The following is a 23,554-nucleotide window of genomic DNA, read 5'->3' as shown; positions in this document are numbered from 1 at the left end:
AGAGAAATTGCCAAAAAATATTCAAATCGCAGTCATTTCCCCCTTCACCACCGATATTAAAACATAGTGTTAGGTCAAACATGATGAAAAATTGCATTACTAAAATGAAAATCTCATATGAAACTCCACAAAAGGTTTTTATTATGAAGGTTTTAGTAAGAACCTTGCACAAAGTCTGAATGGATGCTATTAACGATCCAATTAAAACAGTCAGGTGGAGTAGCTGAGCTCTACAAAGGTGCTTTAGAACTGCTTCTGAAAAAGCAGAAAAGACTTTCAAAGGGAAACAGGACAAATCCTTTTGTCAACATGGTGCCAGACTTCCTGAACCACAAACCCTCACTTTCTTGCCTGTGTTTCCCCACAGAAATATTGTTAAAGCAGAATTCTGAAGATTTTATAAATAATTAGCTATATAAAATATGCTAAACTTGACTAGTCAAGTAGTTTGGAGAACTAACTTAGTAATTTGTAATATGATTAGCACAATAACTCTCTCTCTTCGGAACTGAGAAGTTGACAGTAAAGCAGAAAAGAATCTGACTGTAAGCTCCTTGGGGCAGGGATCTATTTGTCTTTAAGCATCTAACACACTTCAGGGTACACAAATAATAAATATGTTATTCAGCAGTTGTGGGTCTTGGAAAGATAGGGAAAATTGGTCAAGGACAGCAGCATAAACACTTATTTCTTACCTCCCAAAAACTCTCCAAACCTATTCTGAGAGCAGGCACAGCTCAGCTTTTAAGGTCCCATCTGAAGGGTATTATTATTCAGGGTGCCAGACATTCTGAACTTTATAGGTGTGTCTTCCTTTCTGAAGCCACTTTGTGGGGCCTGACATGGAAAACCGGCCTGTCGTCTGAGCCCACATATCACCGGGGTGGGGGGGGGCAAGATATCGCCGTTTCCCAGCAGCCCCCATACACCCCCCTCACCGCTCAGTATATCCCCCAAGACCCCTCCCCCTACTACGCTTGTACCCCCCTCACCGCCCCCGAGTATCCCCCAAGGCCCCTCCCCCTACCGCCGTGCCGCCCCCGTACCCGCCTCACCGCCCCCCACTATCATGCTCCCCTGTGCCCTGGCGACACAAAACCGGCCCCTCTTTCCCAAGGCCGCCCTGCACCCCCGCCAATGGCTACTCTCTGGCCACAGCGGGGGAAAGGGGGCAGCTGCGGGGGTCGGTGTCTGGGGCGCTCCCTCAGCCAAGCCACCCCGCGGACTCACCTGGGGCTGAGCCACTCTCTCAGCACCGGTGCCCCCGCCAGACTCTGTGCGTCTCCATCCTCCCCCGGCTGCGGCTGCTGCCCCGGGCGCCTGGCTCAGCGACCGACGGCCCAGGTCCGAAGCGGGGTTTCAAACTGCGCCACAGCAACCGGCGACAATTCCCTTGGGGCCCGGCTCCCTCCGTGTCACCGCGACTGGGGCAGCCGGTTCCCCAGCTGCTGACATTTCCCTTTGGCCAATCGCTCGCCGTCCAATAGCGTCATCGACCGACGCCCAGCCGGGCCGCACGGGCTGCTGGGTAGGCCGACTCCGGCGCCGCTGAACTACAAATCCCAGGAGGCATTGCGGCTGTCTCTGTGCCAGCAGCTATCCCCACTTCCGTTAGGAGTAGCGCGCGCCTTGGGGGATGGAACGTTACCCCAGGCGCGCTCAGTTCAGTGGTGCTGCTGCTGCGCAGAGAGGAGGCGCGGGAAGGGACGGTCTCTCCTGGTTAGCGAGGACCAAGGCTCCCAGCTTTTAATGCCTCTGCGCCAGGCCACCATGCACAGGTAATGCGGAGGCAGCCGGCCGGAGCCGCGTGGGGGTCGCATGCTAGGGGTGGGCTGCATTGGGGGTTGCAGAGGGAAGGGATAGGTGGTGATAGTTGCCGCCCAAAGTATAGGCTGCTGCTGTGTTGTGGGGGGTGCGTGCAAAGCGTTGCACTGGGCTTTGTTATCCGTCTGTCTACGCGATGTATCATGTTAGGTCCCTAACGCTGCAGTATATTTATTGTACGTGCTTCTGCCCCTTCCGCCTCTACCCAGGGGATGAGAAACCGCATCTGCATCCCCCAAGGCTACCCTGGTGAGCACAAGTCCTACCTAAAAGCACCGTCTTAGTGTGTTCGCTAACGGGAATAGCAGGTAGCCATGTGATTTTTGGCGGAAATCTGAGTGGTGCTGAGGATGGGGGCCAGTAGCCTGGATGATGGTGACTTGGAGAGGCGGGGCGAGAGTGTGAGTCTGTAGTAACAAACCTGCGTTCACGGAGGATTTTACTGTGCTGCACGTTGTGATCATTTGGAATTGTATGGCAGTAGTGCAGCTCGATCCCCTCTGCTTCGAAGACACAGGCCCTACTGCTTGAGCTAAAACAGAATCTCCATTAGTGGCTAGCAGTGTGGACATAATTGTGTAGTTCTGATTATCTACACAGTGTAGGGCAGAGACGTACAGCTATTGGCCAGTTCATTATAGTCCCCTCTATAAATGAAGCATATTTTCAAGCATCTGAGGTTAAGTGAGTTCATACTCATTGTTGATGGTTGTTTTTGGCCATCTAGGACTTCACAGATGTCACTTTGCATCACACCATGGCAACTTATAACTTCATGGTGATAATAGGACCAAAAATGGAGAACAAATGCCCATCATTTGTGGCAACTGAGAGTCACTGTTAGCAGTAGAAGGCCTGTGATACACACTTTGACCAGTGCTAATTCTGTACAGTAAGTGATAAGGATACATCTACGCCATAACTAGTTCACTGCAGTATTTTCAAAGTGCTGTACAAACACTGTAATTTTTAATTCTCCTGGGAGGTAGATGAGTAATCACTATGCTATAGGTGAAGGAATTGAAGCAAAAGAGCCTAAAAGCAGATGTCCATTTCAGAGGCAGGCTTAGAATTCAATTTCTTGACTCCCAGTTCTTTATTCAGATCACACACTTGACTATAGATTGTAAACTGAACAGAGTTCACACAGGTGGATGAAGCTATTCTGGCAATGAAAGATGGAGAAGACCTGTTAGATCAGGGGTCTGCAACCTACGGCACGCGTGCCTAAGGTGGCAAACGAGCTGATTTTTGATGGCACGCAGCGGCAGGCTGAGCGGCTCAGCCAACCGCCGCTCTTTGGTTCCGGCTGTTGCCCCGTTGCCAGAGGGGGTCCCAGCTGCCGGCCCCATTCAGCGCCCGCTGCTGGACTGGGGACTCCCAGGGAACCCGAGGCTGGCAGTGGGCTGAGCAGGCCGGTAGCTGAGACCCCGGCTGGCAGGAGCTGGCGGCTGGAACCCCAGCCCACTGCCAGCCTGGGGTTCCATTCGCTCAGCCAGTGGTGGGCTGAGCGGGGCCGGCAGCGGGCTGAGTGGCTCAGTCCGCTGCCAGCCTGGGGTGCCGGCAGCATTCAGCAGGGGGGCCAGTCTGGGGTTCTGGCTGCTGGCCCTGCTCAGCCTTCTGCTGGCCTGCGTGAGCAGAACTCCAGGCTGGTAGTGGGCTGAGGTGGGGCCGAGATCCTTGTCTGGGGTTCCAGCCTCCAGCCCTGCTCAGCCCGCTGCTGGTCTGAGGTTCCATTCACTCAGCTGGCAGTGGGTTGAGCGGGGTCAGTGGCCTCAGACCGGCAGCGGGCTGAGCGGCTCAGTCTGCTGTCAGTCTGAGGTCCCGGCCACTGGCACCACTCAGCCCACTGCCAGCCTGGGATTCCGTCCGCCAGTTCCTGCCAGCCGGGACCTCAGCCACCAGCCCCGCTCAGCCCACTACCAGCCTGGGGCTCTGCTCACCCAGGCCGGCAGGATACTGAGCAGGGCCAGCGGCTGGACCCTAGACCGGCAGAGGGCTGAGCGTGGCTGGAAACCCTGACAAGGATCCCAGGCAAAGATCATAGTAAATTGATAAGATCTGCATTTTAATTTTATTTTAAATGAAACTTCTTAAATATTTTAAAAATGTTATTTAAATACAACAATAGTTTGTAATTATAGACATAAAGAGAAACCTTCTACAAACATTAAAATGTTTTACTCGCACGTGAAACCTTAAATTACAGTGAACTTGGTACACTACTTCTGAAAGGTTGCTGACCCCATATTAGATCATTCATTGTAACCCCAGCCATTGTAGGACTTTCTTCCAGTTATTTGCGCAGTCTCATTGTAATAGTCCCAAACAACTGGATTTCCCCCAATTTCTTTGGCATGCTATTCTGCAGCATGATAGGTATCTTAGGAAGGCTGTCTTAATTTTCAGACTGAAGTTTTGCCTTGCTATTTTTCCTGTCCAAGAAAATAACAATACAAAATTAAATAGATTAAAATAGCTAAATATTTCTACTTAAATTAGTCCTCATGGCCACCAATCATTGCTGCTGACTTCATTGGTCTTCCTATGGTTTTATCAGTGATAATGTGCAGTATTCTAACTCATCACAGAGCCAATATCTCTGCTTTGTTGCTGTTGACTAAATTCCCATCCCTTTCCGATACCACTGTTCAAAACTGTAATTTATTTTTGAAACCATATCGTGCTGCAAAGTCATTGTCTGATTTACAGGTCACCCTGAGTGGGTCCATTTCAGCATTTCTGCTTCCCAGGTTACTTCTTGCCATTAAGTATGTGTATTTCAGACTATTTCCCCCACAGAGTATCACATAAATCTGTTCAGTTTGATCCTAATATGTATCCCAGGTCTGGAGGTGTTGTAAACATTTGTAAAGACCAATAGGATTTTTGAATGCTATAGAAGTACAAAGCGTTGTTGTTTTTTCACTGTGAATTATATTGCTTATCATAGGGGATATAGGTGCAGCCACCTGTGCCATGTTGTGTTTTGTCTTTCTACATACTTCTAATTCCGACATTTGGTGTTGCGGTGGATGAATATAACTTGTACTGTTCCTGCAGGAGACATCTCCAGGAAATCCCAGCTTCAGACAGCAATGTTTCCACAAGCTTCACATGGTCGTGGGACCCCACCAAGACATCAGAGCTACTCTCTGGCATGGGAGTGTCTGTCCTTAAGAAGGAGAAGCTGGGCAGTGAGAACACCCCTCAGGAGCTGCTAGTGTCTCTTTATCCTCCTCCGAAACGACAGAAAGTGAAAGAGAAGGACAAGGACTTTGTGATTGCACGCAGGCCTAGGCTGCTCCGAGAGACAGAGTCAGGTAGAGAAACAGCAGCCCAGGCTTGTGCCAGCTTGTAACAATGACTGAGGTCAGGTGCTACAAATCACTAATATTTTAGTTGCTTCTTACAAAGTTTGATGTCTCTGAGCAGACTCTAGTCCAGGGATGGGCAAAATTTTTGGCCCAAGGGCCACATTGGGGTTGCGAAACTGTATGGAGGACTGGGTAGGGAAGGCTGTGCCTCCTGAAACAGCCTGGCCTCTGACCCCTCCCACTTCCCATCCCCTGACTGTCCCCCGCAGAACCTCCGACCCATCCTACACCCCTGCTCCTTGTCCCCTAACCTCCCTGCCCCTAACTGCCCCCCAGGACACCACCCCCTATCCAACATCCCCTGGGAACCCCCTGCCTTTTATGCAACTCCCCGGTCTCTTTACCATGCTGCTCAGAGCAGCATGTCTGGATGCTGCACCACCCAGCCGGAGCCAGACGCGCTGTCCTGCAGGTGTGCGTGGCTGCGGAGAAGTGGGGGACAGCAGGGGAGGGACTGGGGGCTAGCCAGCTGGGAGCTCAAGGGCTGAGCAGGACAGTCCCATGGGCTGGATGTCGCCCCATAAGCACTGACTCCATGAGTGCTCTGGGGCTGGAGCACCTATGGGGAAAAAAATTGGTGAGCTCCCACCAGCAGCTCCCTGCCCCCTCACTCCAGCTTGCCTCCGCATCCTCTGCAACTGTGCTGCTGTGTCCTGCTTCTCCCCACTCCCAGTGCTTGCACCGCAAACCAGCTGATTCGTGGGGTGGGGATTTGGGGAAGGGATCCAACAGGGGCAGGGAGGTGGCGGAGTTAGGGCAGGGACTTTGAGGATGGGGTGGAGCCAGGGGAGGGGAAAAGGTGGAGTTGAGCAGGAGCAGACAAAGGGGCGGGGGGGCATGGGCACCCACTGGCACTGGAGAAAGTTGGTGCCTTTGTATGGCCCGTGGGCCATAGTTTGCCTACCTCTGCTCTAGTCCCTGGATCTAGTAAATCATGTGTTACTTTCAAGTCTTGAGAGAGTTACTTTTTGGAAGTGGTTGACTCTATTGCTTCCTTAAAGGAGACCTGTGAAGGGATAGTATTTTATCATCTCTAGAGAAAATATTTCCCAGGGGTCACAGAGATTGATGGCTACTATGCAGCCTATCATTTCTTCTATTCTGTTTTTCTTCAATAAGGATTAAATAGGATTTTGGATTTCGCCCACTTCCCAGATCTGTAGTACAGCAGCGTTGGCCAACAGGGGGTGGATTAAAAAGAAATCAACTCAGATAGATTCAGAAACATCTCTCCAGCAACAGATTATATCATCTGAAGACCTGATCTAAATGTCACAAGAGATGAATATTCTCAGAGCCTTCATAAGACCTCAGTTTGAGCCTCTTCCTTACCATCTAGTAACTTACTAATGCTTATGACTTTCTTTATGGTATTTTGGTGAGTTTACAGGGGCTGTTTTTTGAACTGCCATCCTTCTCATTTATGCCGACTGTCAAGTATTTCTTTTCAGATAAAGTTGTGATCTGGGAAGTGCTGGTTGGGGTTCCTATCTAAAATGTACACAGTCTCCCATCCCATTTAGGGAATCCCTTCTTCCTTTGTTCCACAGACCTCTTTGGAGCAGTAGCAGCATTTTCTAGATGTACGTAATCCCTTGAAAATGTACTTGCTTAAGAAAAGAATGTTTGGATATTAGGCAGGTGAAATAGCTCAAAAAAGCAATATCGTATTATGTATTGGGGCAGGAGAGTCATGAATTTTAACAAGGGCTAATTGCACAAGAGAAGAATAGCTGCATCCCTTTCAGAGAGAGTCTGGTTTTGGAATTCTTCACACACTTTCTCAGAACACGATGGGTTGGACAAACAGGCTTCAGAAGATAAATGTGGGACAGTGCTGTTGGCAGCTATTTTTGCACCTACACACACAGCACCTAATACCACCATCTCATCCAAGGGGTTATTAATAATTTACCTTTCCAATAAGGAAATGTAAGTACCTAAGTAGGGGACTAGTGTAGCCATAGATCAACAAGGGAATGAAGTGGTGATGGAAGGGCAGGGAATTTTTCTGTTGTCTTTAATATTTTTGTTTAATGGTAAAACTGTTGAAATGTCTAATCAGTGGACAAAAATGAATCCGATCTATGTAAAACCTGTTGACTGTTTTCTTCAAGGTATTTCTTGGGATGCACTGCCAGATGAATTGCTGTTAGGGATCTTTGCATACTTACCCCTAACTGACCTGCTAAAAGTTTCCCAGATTTGCAAGAGGTGGCAACGCCTAGCGTGAGTATTGCTTTTTACTTGTAGGTGTTGAGAACAGTGGTGCTTTTAAAGGTTGTTAAATGGTCTTGTTCTCATCTTGATGTGCATGTGTAATTCTGCCCACACTGAAAGTGGGTTACACATGATTAAGAGACTATAGACTCATTTGACTCCTTCTGATGTTTAAATGGAGACTGTCACTTGAGAACTGCACTTATCTGAACATTTTGCATTTGGGCTGTGCCCATAGTTAAATTAAAGCGTCTGCTCTCTTCCAGCACTCCCAATAATGAAACCTGGGGTCTTGACCCGCCCCCCCCCCACACACACATTCCCTCAATCTGTAGTACAGTCTGAGCTCTTCTATCATGCACCCACCCATTCCGTTAATTAATTCCAGAGTCCTATCTTCCCCCAAATTCTTTGTCTTGCCTCCCACTGAACAAATAATGCCCCCTTTCCCACAGAGTTCCAGTACTTGCAGGAGACTACAGCCTCCCAGTCTCACTTCTCCATGTGGACCCTCTACTCCTTGCTTCCCTTCTCTGGGAAAAGCAGCAAAAGTTCCAACTTCCCATCTCTCCTGTTCCCTCCTCTTGGGACCATGGGCGCCCCAATTCAGTTGAGCAAAATTTCTGCTCTCCTTGAGTCTTCAATCCCTGTCAAATATTGCAGAGAGTTTCATACAGTATCTTGGCTCTTCATAGTCAAGAAAAAGAATGCGCTTTGCTGTCTGATCAGTGAGAATCTCAGTAATGTTTGTAAAAAGAACAGGAGTACTTGTGGCACTGTAGAGACTAACAAATTTATTTGAGCATGTTTGTTTTTGTTGAGCATATGCTCAAATAAATTTGTTAGTCTCTAAGGTGCCACAAGTACTCCTGTTCTTTTTGCAGATACAGACTAACACAGCTGCTACTCTGAAACCTGTCAGTAATGTTTGTATAAGTAAAACTTTGCTGAGTTGACTTTATTTTGCACATTCATTTGTAATATTAAAAGCTGTTCATGGCTGTGTCCTTTGCTTTTGCCTTCAGTTACTTACTAACAATCAAACTCCTTTCCTCTCCAGGTTTGATGAATCACTGTGGCAGACCCTTGATCTGACTGGTAAAAATCTGCTTCCAGGAGTGATTGGGCAGTTGCTCCCTGTAGGTGTAACTGTGTTGCGTTGTCCAAGATCCTGTATTGGGAAACCATTGTTTAAAAACAACCGGTAAGGTTGTCACCATCTCTTGGTGCCCTGGAACAAAGTCTCCCTTTCAGTTTTTCATATAGTTCAACCAATCTATTTGATTTAGCACCTCTGGTTGTCACACTTGTGGCATCTATAAATTTTGGAATGGAGGCATCATGGAGCAGGGATAAGGCACTGGGCTGAATATCAGGGGAACTGCATTCTGTTTCTTGATTCAGAATTGTCCAAGAACTGATTAACACAATCTTGAAGTATAGTCTACTACCATTACTTTTTTTTTGTTTAAGAACCAAGAACTACTGACCCCGAAGTATATTTCTGTGCAAAGCTAAAGGAAATATGATTTAACTCTAGCATAGACAGAGATATGAGTCTTAAAGATTTGTATGCCTCAAAGTAAATAGAATTTTGCAGTTTTGGTAGCCACCTTAGTAATATTGATGGATCAGACATGCATTAAAGCATATACATTTTCTGCTAGCTATGCATTCATTTGTGGTATACAAATGCAGCATACTACCTCAATTTTAGAAAAGTGTTAAAATTCATTTTGTATTGTCTGCCTTTCTCCTTTCCCCTCTTTAGATCTCTCAGAGTGCAACATATGGACATGTCCAACTGCACAATAAATGTTGCAGATCTCCATACTATTCTTTGTCGTTGTGATCAACTACAGAACCTCAGCTTGGAAGGACTGGTGCTTTCTGATGATATCATTAGGTGAGTGGGCATGTTCAGAAGTGTAAGATTCCTGCATCTCAGGACCATGGGCACCCTCTTTGGTGGCATCAGGGAATCAGCGCTCATGCCTGGTTAGTTTATCAGGCATTCCAGCTTGTGGCTGAGCAAGTAGCAGCTTAGGCCTCTTGAATGAGGGCCGAGCAAGTCAACAGTCGGTGGCTCTGGCCTTCTGACCTAAGGGTTAGCACTCATCCAGTCCAAAGCAGGGGGTTGGGGGCAGGGGAACCCGGACCCACCTTGCTCCACCAGGTCCCAGCCCAAGGCACTAGAAACGACAGGTGATTCCATTGTGGGGTTGCCAGGAGAACGTGGGGGTCCATGTCTCTTTTCCTTGGGCTACTTCCTACCAGCATTTGGTGGGGCTGCTCCATGTCCACCGGGGCCTGGTTCCCCCTCTCCTTGTCAGACAGTCCACTTTCCACTCCCTAGTTGGGTTTCTCAGTCATCCGGGGTAGCCTTCCCTCCAAGCTGGCTCTGGAGGGTCATCACTTGCCACAGCCAGTTGTGGGCTCTGCTAGCTGTTTGGCTCCCTGGGACAGACATCTTGCTCCTTCCCTGGTCTGGCTCTAACTGAAGTGCTGGGTCCTTTTTCTTACACTTTCCGCGAGAGAGAGAGAGAGAGAGAAGGGATGGGATTAGCTGAGCCTAACAGGGTGAGTTAACCTCCTCTGTGCTGGGATGAGGCCACTCCGCCTCATTGCAAGAAGTATTCAATAACTTGGGAGCCTTCTGCATACCGGCCAACTTACAAATGTGGGCCCTCATTTTGTAAATAGCTAGACTAGCACAGACTTCAGCAAGATCCCACTTGGGTTCAGGGGGTCTGCATAGGCACATCTATTTACAGGATTGAGGCTTATTTTACAAATGGGATAATTGCTTTATCCATCACAAAAATGCAGCCACCTCTGTGGTGAAACATGGCAGCTGTTTAACAGCGCATAGTAACAGGAAGAGTAGCAGAATATTAAACTGCAAGGAAACATTCAGTTAGGCAGAATGTAAATATCTAAATAGGAATTTGGCCAGGACCCTAGTGATGATAACTCTCCAAGTGTATGATTCATCAAGTACACTAATGTAGCAGGTAAACAGTTACAGAACATCTATTTAACTGCTAAATTGAAAACCTAGGGCTCACTAGGCCAGTGGTTCTCAAACTTTTGTACTGGTAAGCCTCTGAGTGCACCCCCCGTTCTAAATTAAAAACACTTTTAAAATATATTTAACACCATTATAAATGCTGGTGGCAAAGCAGGGTTTGGGAGGGAAGCTGACAGCTCACGACCCGCTGAGGGGTCCCGACCCCCAGTTTGAGAATCCCTGCACTAGGCAAAGATGCACAAATGTATCTTTACTAAATTAAGGCCATCCTGAGCCTGGAACTTTAAGTTATGAAAACAAATTATAAAATTGATACCAGGAGAGATGTGAAAGCATTCAGACTCTCCATCTGTGGTCTTTACAGAAGCATCGCTCAGAATTCCAGTTTGGTGCGATTAAATCTCTCTGGATGTTCTGAATTTTCTGCAGAAGCATTGGAGATGATGTTGATCAGCTGTTCTGGGTAAGACAAAATGAATTTATGCACTTGTTGATATTCCTGGGAGAAATGATCATCTGAGTACCCCACTGGCATGGGTGAATAACGTTTATGAACTATAATTTGTGCTTTTGAACATCTAAATAGGGTATTCTCCTCTGCTGAAGATTCAGATAATTCATGTTTTTGTTAAACTTCTCTTCCTTAAAGACTGGTACATTTATCTGAAAAAAACAGTTTGCATGAGGATATTCAAAAGACACACAGTTAAAAGTTGATTTCCTTATTGCAAGAGAGACAAGTCAAACTCTGTCAATGTGAAAGTGTCTTCACAATTGTGAAATGGCATCTGATCAGCCCCAATTACACAGAGTGTTCAGCTCTGATAGTAGAAAAGATCACGTGATGTTAAAATAATCCTTCAAACACAGAGACGTTTTAATGCTGATGCAGTGCCGTTATAAAAACTTGACAGCTTGTGGAGACTAACGTTCTGTGATCTGCCAATGTGAAGAAGGATGGTCTGTGGTTTAGGCACTGAACTGGGACTTGGGAGATCTGTGGCAGAAACTGAATCCAGAGTTCTTGTGTAATGTTGGAGAAACTACTTAATGCAAAGGCAAACTTAAAATGTACTGTGGGTTTAAACATACTTCCTCAGTTATACCAGTGCAAGTTGTGTAAACAAAACCTTAATCTCTATGCCACAATTTGCAATCTGTAAAATGGGAATATTTTCTTTGTCTTGTAGATTGTCCCCGTTTAGGACCTTGACTGTTTGCTGCGTATATCTGCACTGCTTAGCAGAATGAGGACCTGATCTTGGTTGGGACCTCTAGAGGCCAGTGGTTCTCAACCTTTTTGGGCTCAGGACCCATTTGTAAATGTTTATGGCCTGTCATAAATAGTCTGGAGGTGAAGGCCCCAGGGGTGGCTTCCGTCGGATCCTGCACCTGGGGCAGGGAGGGAGCTAGGTTCTGCCTGGCACTCACCCCGTAGTGGCAGCTCCTACAGCTGCCGTGCTGTGGGTCTGGCTGGGCTTGGCTCTGCACTCTAGGCATTGCAACCTCCCAGAGTTGCAGCGCCGCTCAGGTTTGGCCATGCCTCCCTGACTAGACCAAATTTGTGAGAGTAGAGTTGTGACCTGGCTCATGGGGTTTCAGTGCTACTCACTCAGATTTGGCCTGCTCCGACTCCCGTCATGATGACTGGGCTAAACCTTAGTGGCACTGGGACCCCAGAAGTTGCAGTACCTGGAGCAGGGTGGCAAGCCTGGCCAGCCCCAGGGGACAGGAGCTGCCATGGGACCTTTGAAACATTCTGTTGACCCAATTTGGGTCCCGACCCACAGGTTGGGGAAACACTGCTTTAGATGGTGCTATATTTTGATAGTAAGTAACGGGACTGGTGCCATAACATGTCACAGGGGCTTGGTGTGTTGGTGGGAGCTGCCCGTTTGCCCAGTGTGGGGTTGACACGCCCAGTTACACGGTTGTCGAGATTCCTTGTTTTGCCAAACGATCACGATCAAGGGGTCCAGGACCCCTGTTGGGGCAAACAAGCAGTCTGTAGCGCCTGGGTTTCCTGGCTGAGGCAAACACAAGCAGTTAGGACAGTGATCCTTTGGGTAGGGCAGAGCAAACAATCAGTTTTTATATTGGGAGACCCTGGTAGCCACACCTAGTGGCAAGTGTCGGGCAGGAGGACCCAGGCCTACCCTACTTCACCAGGTTCCGACTGAGGGCCCTGGGAAGCTGGTAAACTCTCTATACAGAGTTCAGGTATCAGCTCCTAACAGATTCCCTGGGTCTCTTCCTACCATCTCGGGCACCTCCTCAGCTGGCAGCAGCTCAGTGTCTCTGCAGTCAGCTGGTCATCCACAGCATAGTCCAGACCCATGGAAAGTCAATGGTTCCTCTGCAGGCGCCTGCAGCACACATCCTTCCTCTTCTTCCACCAACACCGACTGAGCTGAGCTGCCTCCTTTTATCTGTCCCCTCCACCTGGACCATGCGCAGAAGTGTGGGGCATGATCTCCTGGGCCCACAGTGCTTGGTCAGTCGCTGTTGGCCCTATGCAGGGTTGATACATTGTGTACATTTCTTTGCCTCCCCAATGTTTTTAACTCTGTTCTTGAGGAATCTGTAGGATGAGAGGGTGACTCATTTCTTTGACCTACGATGAGACAACCAAAAAAAATTGTCAGTAATAATAATAATAAATAATTATTTATTTGTAATCTAGTAGCACCCACAAAGGAGTATACAGTGCCTGCCCCCAAGGAGCTTAACAGTCTAAGACAAGCAACTTGTGAAGGGTTGTAGTCAAAACATGTATGATATTTCTGTACACTATAAAAAATACAAACTAAATCAGATGGCCAATTAATAATGGATAGGTTAAGGAGCAAATATCTGTATTTTTCTTCTTTAAAGGTGGACTCTTACCTGTTAAGAACCAGACTTTAGCAGATAACCCACTTCACAGCAACAACAAATGATGATTACTTTGCCATTGCTGGCTTGATGCATTTTGACAACCAAGATGCTCTTTATCCCATTATTATTCCTCTGTGCCATCTATTTAATCTGATCTCTTGAAATTTGGGGTCATTAATGATGAAACTTGATGGTGTACATCATGTACAGTTTGGGGGGTGTGTTGTTTGTTTGTTTGTTTGGTATTTGAATGGTATGTGGATGCCTTTAAGGCCAAACCTATGTTTCTGCAATGCTTCCAAATGGATGTATTTTTATTTGTGCATAGATTAGAAGAGCTGAACCTATCCTGGTGTGACTTCACAACTGATCACATTAAAGCAGCAGTCAACCACATTTCTACAAATGTCACCCAACTAAATTTTAGTGGATACAGACAAAATCTACAAATAGCAGGTAAATAGCAGCACTGAGAACTGGTGTTCTAGTGGAATATGTGGAACCTTAATAAAGTGTAGCTGTGACTGTTTAACTGTTTGCATCTTCTCTTGGTCTGTCAGATCCAGAGTATTGATTTCAAATGCAATGGTGATTTTGCCTGCCTTATGTAGTACAATTCATAAAAGAAAACATTAACCCTAAAACGTAACTGCATTATTGCTCACTTTTGTACATGAGCTCTGAAACACTGATAACCACTCTGATTATATTATTATTATTATTATTATTTATTATTATTATTATTGTTTAATGGCACTTAAACGCCACAATCAGGAATCTGAGCCCCACTGGGCTTGTTGCTGTACACATAAATAATGAAAAGGTGGTCCTGGTTTTACAGACCTTACAGTTAAAGGCAATCAAATAATACAATTTTCAGTCATGAGGAGAGAACTTAGAAATTACAAGACTTCGATTTACACAGGAAAAAACTTCGGGTATCCAAAAATCCCAGTCACTACACAAAGATGAGTGTGTTCTACATGATGGAAATCATGGAGTGGTTTTCAGTTGCATGAATGAGTTTGAGTGCCTCAGAATCCTGTAAACTTGGTAAATTTCTCCTATTAAGAGAACGGTGACTAAATTCAAACGTTTTTCTGGCTGGTACAGTAAAAGCTCTTTTATCTGGCACTTCACCAACCGGCAGACTCTATAAATCGGCACTTCTGATCTGTGCTGAAAGTCCAGTTTATAGTGCAGTTGGTGCAGGGCCAGCAGAGGACAAGTGTGGGATGTGGGGTGCACTCTGGAAGGGGGTTTCGGGAAGGGGGCGGGGGAGCGCTCACCTTCAGCAGCTCCCAGCAAGCAGATCTGTCCCTGCTGTTGCTGGCGGAGGTGCATCCAGGCGGCTCTGCAGGCACGCTGCCTCTGTCCCTGCTCTCCAGTCCCCAAATGCGGACTCCACAGCACCCAGCCCATTAGCCAGGAACCACAGCCAATGGGAGCTGCGGGGGGGCAGTGCCTGCAGACTGATGCAATGTGCCTGGTATCTCTGCCAGGAGCAGCAGGAACAGGGAGCTGCAGAAGGTGTGTGCCCCCCTCCATCTGGCATCCCAAGCCCCCTCTCATGCCCCAACCCCCTGTTCCAAGATCCCTCACGGACCCAAGCTCCCTCCTAGAGCCTGTGTCCCGCAGCCCTTCCCATACCCCTGCCTTGCACTCCAAAACCCTCCCTCTGAGTTAACTGGCATTTTTAATTTACTGGCATCCCCTGTTCCCCCAGCATGCTGGTTTTAAAAAAAAGCTTTTACTGTATATTGATAGTGCAAATGGCATTTCAGGGGCACTTTTTTTTTTGACAAAGCTAAGACAATTTAAATCCTTTTAAGGGTCTGCACCGAACAACAGTAGGTGAAAAAGATTTGGTATGTTTCAAGTGCAGTACAAACGTTCTTTAAAACAAGTACAACCTTTTGTCAAGAACTCACATTGGTAGGGAACATGGAACTTACTCCATGTTAGTGGAGAATAATTCAAACCACATGCATCTTTAAAAGGTAGCTTTTACTGGTCAGGAGAAGCTGTAATATTGCTGGGAAAAAGTGCCTGGCTGATTTTACGTTTGTTTTTGTTTGTTTTTTTTCCCGCCTTCCAGATATTAAGACATTGGTGACAAGATGCCCTTATCTCGTCGAGTTAGATTTAAGGTAAACTGTGTATCAAACTCTTCAGCAGCCCTGAATCCATACAGTATAAAGACATCTTTCCCCCTGCTCCATTCAGGCTGTAACTTCTGTCTCTCTGGAGCCACAGCACAGAATCTGTCCCTGTGCATCTGGGTTTGTGCTAGCCGAAGCCAGAGGAACCTGTGAGTGATCAATATCTACATACATTTTCATACCAGGCTCATCACTGTTGTTTCTGAGCACCTTCAGGCAAGATCTTCTCTCCCCCCCCGCAACCCTAGCACAGATGTCACTCCTTGGAAGAGTTATTTCTTTGCTAAATTTCAGGCTTCATCTGGGGTCTGTTCTGATCAGGTTCTTAAACTGTGCCTATCGTTTCCTGTTTACTGTAGTACTGACTATCACAATATGCTGGGATTTTCTTAATGGTAATAATTCACTCCTTTTTGCCTCTCCAGTCACGCTGTGGCCAGCTCAAACATTTTGAAGGTATTCTGCTAAACTTTACCATAAATAAATTCCTTGAGACAGAAATTGTTCACAGAAAGTTTCTGAAACTCATCTTTTGGGCTGAGAGTTCTGTGTGTGAAAATGGAAACCTGTGTGTGATGTTACTATAGAGTTTGCTTATTTTGATTCTGAGTAAGTTTGATAATAAAGGGGGGGGAAATCACATCTAAAACTTGTTTTAACATAGGTGAATTTATCTGAGAATTGGTTAGGCACCCCCCTCTTCCCTTTGCCCCCTCCAGCTGTCTGATTGGTTGTGCTATAAACTTTAGGCTAGGTTCACTCATAGGTTCCTGTAGCATTTGCTGGCAGAAATCCAGATGCATAGGGGCAGATTCTGTGCTGGAGCCCCCCAAGGAGATAGAAATTGCAGCCTGAATGGGGTAGAGGCAAAGGTATCTTAAGCTGCCTTTGTGCTACTTGGGTTCAGGGCTGTTCTCACTTGGGGCAGCTGCCAATGAGCCACACCGCTACCAAGAATCCTTGTAGTACAGTGGGCACATGCTGTATGCAAGGGTTGGCTGTCAAGAGAAATGCTATGAAGTCTTGAAGTTAATAGCAGACTTAAGGTACAATAACTTCCTGATGAGAAAATGGTGGTCCTATATATCAGATCTCAGTGTCTTAAATGCTGCTGACTGTAAGTCACAGGGGATATACAGCTTGACAGTACCTTCTTGGGTAATATGCTAATTACTGAAACAGAAAAAATACTTTTCTGGAAGAGATAAGCTAAACTCATTTACCCCCAGGGGAATTCTGCACCACTGCACACAGAATGCGTGTCCCCACTGCAGAAAATGAGAGGGAAGCAAAGAGAAGCTGCATGGGGGCAGTGGTGGGGATGCCCATGGGGGGGCACACTGTCACTGCCACTGGCCCCCCACTCCCAATTGCTGAGAGCACAGAGCTGTCCAGCTGAAGCAGAGTGCTATTCAGCTCTGCTGACTGCAGCTATACACCACCTCCTGGGTCCTAGTGCTGGTCATGCCCCCTTCTGTGTGGTCCGGAACCATCCTGTTTTCTGTACAACACTGAAGGCCTGCAGCGGGACAGGGTAAGGAGGGTGGTGTGGTGGGGTGGGGGGAAGGGGGATAGGAAGGGAACAGGGCAGTAGGGAGGGGCAATGGGTTGAGTAAGAGATGGGGATAGGGGAATTATGGGTAGTAAGCGGGAGCCAAGCATGTGGCATCCCCCCCAGCAGCAGCTCAGGCTCCCAAGTTAAGTACGCCCAGCGACTCCCTACCTCACTGATTCCCCCCCCCCAACCAGCTGCATACAGACCTCCACCCCACCAAGCCTCATTCTCTCCTCCCCACCCCCCGCCCTAACTTCTTTCACCTGGACTCCCTGCAGAGTTCCATTGCCCCTGTACCCAGAACCCCCCTGCCCCAACAAGCCCTTGTGCATCCAGTCCTCTTCCCTCCCCCCCATACCCAGTTCCCCCACTGAACCATCTGCATCAAGATTGCCCCACACAGAACCCTCTCACCCCACATTAAGCCCTTCCACGCTTGCCCCACACCTGGATCGGAGGTCAGGGCTGGGTGTGCATGCAAGAGACTGTCCCTCTCTTTTGCTATCTTGGTGCACCTGACATGGAGAGACAGGGCCTTGGTGTGTCAGGGTCGGGTGCAGCCTTACTGCTGGCTCTATGTTCAGGTGGGACTGCAGGGTGATCTCCCACCTCCATGCAGCCAGTTGCTTGTGCTCCTCACTGCCATGCTGGAGCCTGCACATTTATTTGACCAATAAAATATACAGAATTTTGCAAACATTTAAAATATTGTGTGCAGAATTCCCTCAGGAGTAATATACCTGTCTGACATTTTATAATCATGTTACAAATGCATAAGTATAATTTGATTTTTGCCATATCAACTAAACACTGGTTAGAACTCTTGACATGTAGAGCAATTTCCTTTTGTGACCTAAATTCCTGTGCCAAAACAGCTTCCTGCAAAATAAGCTACTGCTCCCCCCACTCCAAAAAATAAAAATGATAGAAATTGGTGAAGAATTCCTAATATGTAAGGAAGAAAACATGTTAAATCTGAAAATACTTAATAAGCTGGTGAAAATTTTTGAAGGCAGATAAGCGTTTAATGTGTACAAAACGTTTCTCCCTGAATTTCAGGAACACTTGAAACTTTGCTTCTATTGTGTTCTTGGAAAGGAAATGTTTTTAATCCTACTTTTGTATATCATCTTTATTACAGTGACAGTGCAATGTTGAAGCCTGAATGTTTTCAATATTTTCATCAGCTCCTCTGCCTACAGCATTTGTCTCTTAGTAGATGTTATCAGATCTCTCCTGCTGACTTACTGTGAGTAATGTCTTACACCCATTATAGTTTACTATTAAAATCAAATACTTAAACTGTTCAAGATCCTGAACTTCTGTATAGACTTAAACTGCAAATAATATTTTTAAAAACAAGAGGAAGACTGGAACTAAGAGGCAGAATGGAGCTGATGATTACTGGTTCTCTGCTGGGGTCAGCAAAAATCTATGAAACCCCCTGGTGAAGCGTGTGTCTCATTTCCCTCTAGTGCTGGTGCATGCATATGACAACCTACTACTGCTATCAGTGAATGCTTTAGCTCAAGCTGCATAGGCCTGAGCTGTGGATCTAAAGGTTCCAGCTCTGCTGGTTGAACCATGTGGATGTAAATATGATTCCACTTAATGGAATTCCTGGGTGTGTGGTTTTTCTTCCTTCCAAGTTCACCTTTTATACTGAGGAAGTTAAAAAGAATATTAAGGTTCAAAGTAAAAAAACTCAGGAATTGCTCAAATTAAGGTTGCCTGTATAACCTTAATTTGCCTCCCTTATGTGTATATGCATTATGATAGAATCTAATTACATGCACTGTCTTTTCCAGAGGACCCCTGCCCCATTGAGTGCACAGCTTGGATGGTACTCTGAGCAACTAATCACTATTTTGTTTTATTCTCGTTGTAACCCTTCCCTTACTTATTGCACATCATTCAAACACTGCTCGGAATATAAAATTCATTTCCTTACAGGCTTTTCTATGATGCTCATTGCTACACTATCTGAATGCTTCACAAACATTAATCACAGAATATCAGGATTGCAAGGGACCTCAGGAGGTCATCTAGTCCAACCCCCAACTATTTTTTGGTGCCCCCAGATCTCTAAATGGCCCCTCAAGGACTGAACTCACAACCCTGGGTTTAGCAGACCAGTTATTTGCATAAAACCTCTGAGAGGTATGAGGGTATTATCCCCTTTTTACAGATGGATAACTCAGGCATAGAGGGACAGATTTAAAAATATTTAGCTGCCTAACATTCATTGAAAATTTTACTGGGCACCTAAATATCTTTAAAAATCTGGCCCCAAAAGATGAAGGTCAGAAGTGTCCACTAATGGGCGCTAGATTTGACATTTAAGACCTGATTTATTTTTTTTTCTTCCGAGTACTTAGCATTATATATCTTTTTACATGGTCAGATCTCAGCTCTAATTAACTTGGTTACAGCTGTGAGTGCATAGCATTTTTGCAAAGCAGACAGTCTCACAGTGGGCACTCAGAAAATGACACCAGTGACCACCTGTGAAAAGTTTGGTTTAAGTGACTTACTCAGCATCCCACAGAAACTCTGTTGCAGAGGCAGAGATAGGATCCAGTTCTCCAGGGCAGCATTCCACTGCCTGAACCATGAGACCATTTTTTCTTTTTGTAGTACCCTTCTTCATTCACTACATAACCCTGATTCTTCCCTCAGACCAGGAACATCCTGTGAACTGAATGAGGCTAGTGTCATGGAGGAAAGTAGTATGCAGTCATCTAATTAAAGACTGTCATAATGCATGAATTAAAGTCGCATAGGCAACCTTAACTTTGGCATTTCTTAACTTTTGAGTGCTTGATTTTGCAGCCTGAACATCTTTTAACTTAGACAAAAAACTAATACAAAATTATGGTTGTCAAACTGACCAAAAAAAAACCAAGGCCAGATCTTCAGGTCCTGTATATCAACATGGTTCTGACATCAGTGGAGCTATCCTACTTCCATTTACACCATCTGAGTAACTGCCCCATAAAGTGTAAAGTTAACTACAGGTGAAATTTTTGTTTTTCCCTCTAACTCTAAAGCATTTTGGGGTTTAGTTCAAATATATGATGTGCCACATTAGTGTTCTTAGATAGGTATTAAAGGAAGTTATGCTTTTGATTGTTAAAACACCATATTAAATCAGAAGCTGTTCATGTTAACACAGCTTTGCTGTGTGATCTTGGGCAAATCAATTAGCTGTACTTCCTCCCTCCATAAAATGGGAACATCTGTCTCATGGTGGTCGATGAGGATTTTTAGCAAAGGGAGCAGTTTTCAAAAGTGCCAAGTGCAGTTTGGCATCTTATTCTTACTGACTTTCAGTAGGAGTTGGGTGCCTGTCATTTAAAAATCTCTTCCCAAGACGTGTTGTTCTCTGGTGGAAAATATTATAGAAGTGCAAGGATCTTTTGAACCACACATTACATTGATCTGAGATTCCTTCAATATTTACATATAATGAAGACACTTAAGGATGACTGAAACATTTTACTTTCAGTTTGTTACTGGGTCAGCTATGTCAATGTTAGTGTCACTTTTCTCAGTAGTAGTGAGAAGGGACTAAGTGTGTGAAAGCTTATCACAGACTAATAGTTCTGTAACTATTTACAGATCCCTTTAAAGAGGATTAGGTAGCTGAGCTGAAAACTCATCTTAAAACTCAGATTATTTGCTCAGTAGTACAGAGCTACTGCCGCCTCTGTCTATGAAGGGGCTGCTGAAGTAGAATATCCTTAAGGAAATTATTCATTAAGCCATTTCTATTTTTCTAAACAAGATAGATTCCCTCCTTACCTAGGGCCCACAAAAAATTGTGAATAATAATATTAAAACAAAGCATTAAATGATTGGATGCATAATATGAAACTTGTTGAAACAATGTATTTGCAATAAAATTCTGTTTGACAAAGTTTAAAAATGAGATCTTGCAATGGATCTATATTGATTCCTAAACCTAGGCTGTTAAAATGGGAGTTGGAAGACCTTTAACACTGATAGTGGTGTGGCTGTGGGATAGCTCTGTAGTGTTTGTTCCTTCTCATGAATCCATCTGTCCCTGACTGTACTTGCAAATACACATTTAAATGATAGCTGGGCAAACACAAGGAACTTGGTCTGTACGACCAGTTCAGACATTACCACAAATTCCATTCTGCTGCTCCCTTGTCCAGACTAATTTCAACCCTGTTAATGCCACTACCACCTTATCTGGCCTGTTGCCATAACCCTTCAATCCTTTCAAAACACCACCACAAAAATCACATACCTTGTCCACCCCAGAGTCTATTCACCGGTTATTTTTTGCCCTGTGTTATCAGGATTAAGCTCCTTATCCTCTCCTTCCTGAGCATTCAGAGTTTGATTCATGGCTACCTCTGTTCTCACTTGTAAAAGACTTAGCACACCATTGATGATAAATAAGAATATTCCATACAGTGAAAAATAGTTAGTCATTAACTAAAATTATTAAAAAGTATTTAAGGAGGTGACTGGTGTGTAGGAGTTACCATCTCGGCACAAGTTGCTCCACTTATTCTGAATGTTGATTTTAATAGTCCATTGCTATTGCAGAGACAGTAAATAAACCAACCATGTCCTGCAATAACCTAGCATGTGAGAGGCTCATAGGTTATGATAAAGTTACTGATGTTTCATTGCATTTAAATTCCTATTTCTCTATTCAAGCTGGTTTGGCAATTGAACTTCTTACTGAATCACCAGAACAGAGCATAAAGTTTCAATTAAGTATATTTAAAATCGGGGATTTTTTTTAGATAGGAGCAAACATTTATCCAAAATACTATTTTCCAGACTTTTCATGAAAAATTGTACAATTCAGTTTGGGTAAAAGGTTTTAGCCTTTTTTTTCAGCCTACTGATCTGCGTGTTTTGTTTCTTCCCTTCTAGTGAGCTTGGTGAAATTCCTACACTAAAGACTCTTCAAGCTTTTGGACTAGTGACTGACAATTCCCTACAGCTCCTGAAAGAAACGCTTCCCCACATAAAGATCAATTGTTCACATTTTACAGCCATTGCACGGCCAACCGTTGGCAGCAAAAAGAACCAGGAGATCTGGGGCATCAAATGCAGACTGACACTAAGAAATCCTAGTGGTTTGTGATGCAGCGTTTGCTGGATAGTCCCTTTTGTTGTTACCAAGCGTGGTGTGCTTCATCAAGAAACCCAAACACTGGAGCATCACTCTAGTTCTTCTTGTAAAAAGTGTTTTAACTTGATCTTGTGCTGTAATTTACTTAAGTATATTTTTATATTGTCCTTCTCTTACTGTGTCCAGAAATCCAATCAGGTATGAGTAACTGTAGGCATTTTAAAAGTCAATCTTGCTTTTAGAAATACGTTTGCAAAAGCTAAGTGACTATTGCAATTGTGCTAAACATGATTAAGTTAGAAAGTTTGGTAATAAATAGTGCAGCTGTTCTAGTTGTTTGGCAACGTGCTTAATTCTGCAGTCTGATGTTGCTTTATTGGAACTGTGATGGTCCAAAGGTGCTTCTGTAATATTTTTCCAAATACATTGCAAGGGCCTTACTCAAAGCTAAGTAGAGAAATGTTCTGTCATTAAGGATCTGTTTTACTTCATTTCAATTCAGTACTTTCCTGACTGTTTCAGATTTTAGAGCTCAGAATGAGTAAGGGCATTAAGTCTATTTAGACTCCTAACTGAACAAGATGGAATAATTTGGTGCTGTCTGCTTTTTTCAGGGGAGAGGGGGAAGGAGGGAGGAATAAACCATGGCATTGGACACTAAATTCACTGAACCCTCTTAATGCAATAGGAGCCGTGGGAAGGGAGAGCTATGCAAAAGGAGCTATGAGAAAGCTGAATCAGATACTACCTATAAGGCAGCAGAACAGAGCTACAGTGCATTTTTTCCAACCATTACAGAAGTGTGACCCTCACTGTTTCAAAATGACCGTGCTGAAGAGTTTAAAACTTGAAACCCGTTTGTGAAACCAAGGATCTCACCTGTCAGAGTGACATTTTCATTGGGTATTTTAGTCTGACTTACATTCCAGTTCTGTGTTACTTAATCAGCTTTTAACTTCTTCTGATTTGTGATTTTCCAGTAGTTTCTAAAGATGCATTATTAATGTAAGAATCTCTTCAGAGGTAAGCTTAGTAGGTTTCTGTTTATATAGCCCTGTATTCACATCCCTTAATTGAGACTCTGCAGGGCTAAGGAGCATTAAAGAGGGAAATACACAGAACTCCAGAGCTCTTCAGGGCAAGTAAAATAAGGGGTCAGTGGGATCTAATGAACATCAAGCATTCCACAGTACAGAAACAGCAGTCTTGCAGATATGTTTGATATAGCTGAGGGAGATATAAGTCACCACAGATTCCCTTAGCTTCTACAATGCAGAAAATGTAGCAAACTAAGTTTCTAAGCTCTGTTGTCCCAGTTCCTGTATTTTAAAGAAACCCAGCAAAAACATAGCAACTTTGATGGTAGTTCAGGAGAGAAAAATATGAAGG

At 45.0% G+C, this 23,554-nt stretch overlaps 2 protein-coding genes across 2 annotated transcripts in view; one reads left to right on the top strand and one right to left on the bottom strand.

Annotated features, from left to right (window-relative positions):
• LMBRD2 (LMBR1 domain containing 2) overlaps positions 1-1,486 on the bottom strand; it is a 39,262-nt gene extending 37,776 nt beyond the window's left edge. The window contains exon 1 of the mRNA XM_030566162.1: positions 1,231-1,486. The gene's annotated coding sequence lies outside the window, so the exon portion shown is untranslated. The remainder of the gene's footprint in view (positions 1-1,230) is intronic.
• A 118-nt stretch (positions 1,487-1,604) lies between these two features.
• On the top strand, positions 1,605-22,737 carry SKP2 (S-phase kinase associated protein 2). The gene is made up of 10 exons (XM_030566532.1): positions 1,605-1,778; positions 4,888-5,147; positions 7,319-7,430; positions 8,482-8,625; positions 9,193-9,327; positions 10,817-10,915; positions 13,658-13,785; positions 15,428-15,479; positions 18,188-18,295; positions 21,964-22,737. The coding sequence occupies exons 1-10, from the start codon at positions 1,750-1,752 to the stop codon at positions 22,175-22,177; spliced, it is 1,281 nt and encodes a 426-aa protein (XP_030422392.1). The 5' UTR covers positions 1,605-1,749; the 3' UTR covers positions 22,178-22,737.
• The last annotated feature ends 817 nt before the right edge of the window (positions 22,738-23,554 follow it).

The sequence above is a fragment of the Gopherus evgoodei genome, chromosome 6, assembly GCF_007399415.2.
Source record: "Gopherus evgoodei ecotype Sinaloan lineage chromosome 6, rGopEvg1_v1.p, whole genome shotgun sequence".
NCBI lineage: Eukaryota > Metazoa > Chordata > Testudines > Testudinidae > Gopherus > Gopherus evgoodei.
The sequence above is the reverse complement of the archived record's forward strand: the minus strand, read 5'-3'. Positions and strand labels throughout refer to the sequence as shown.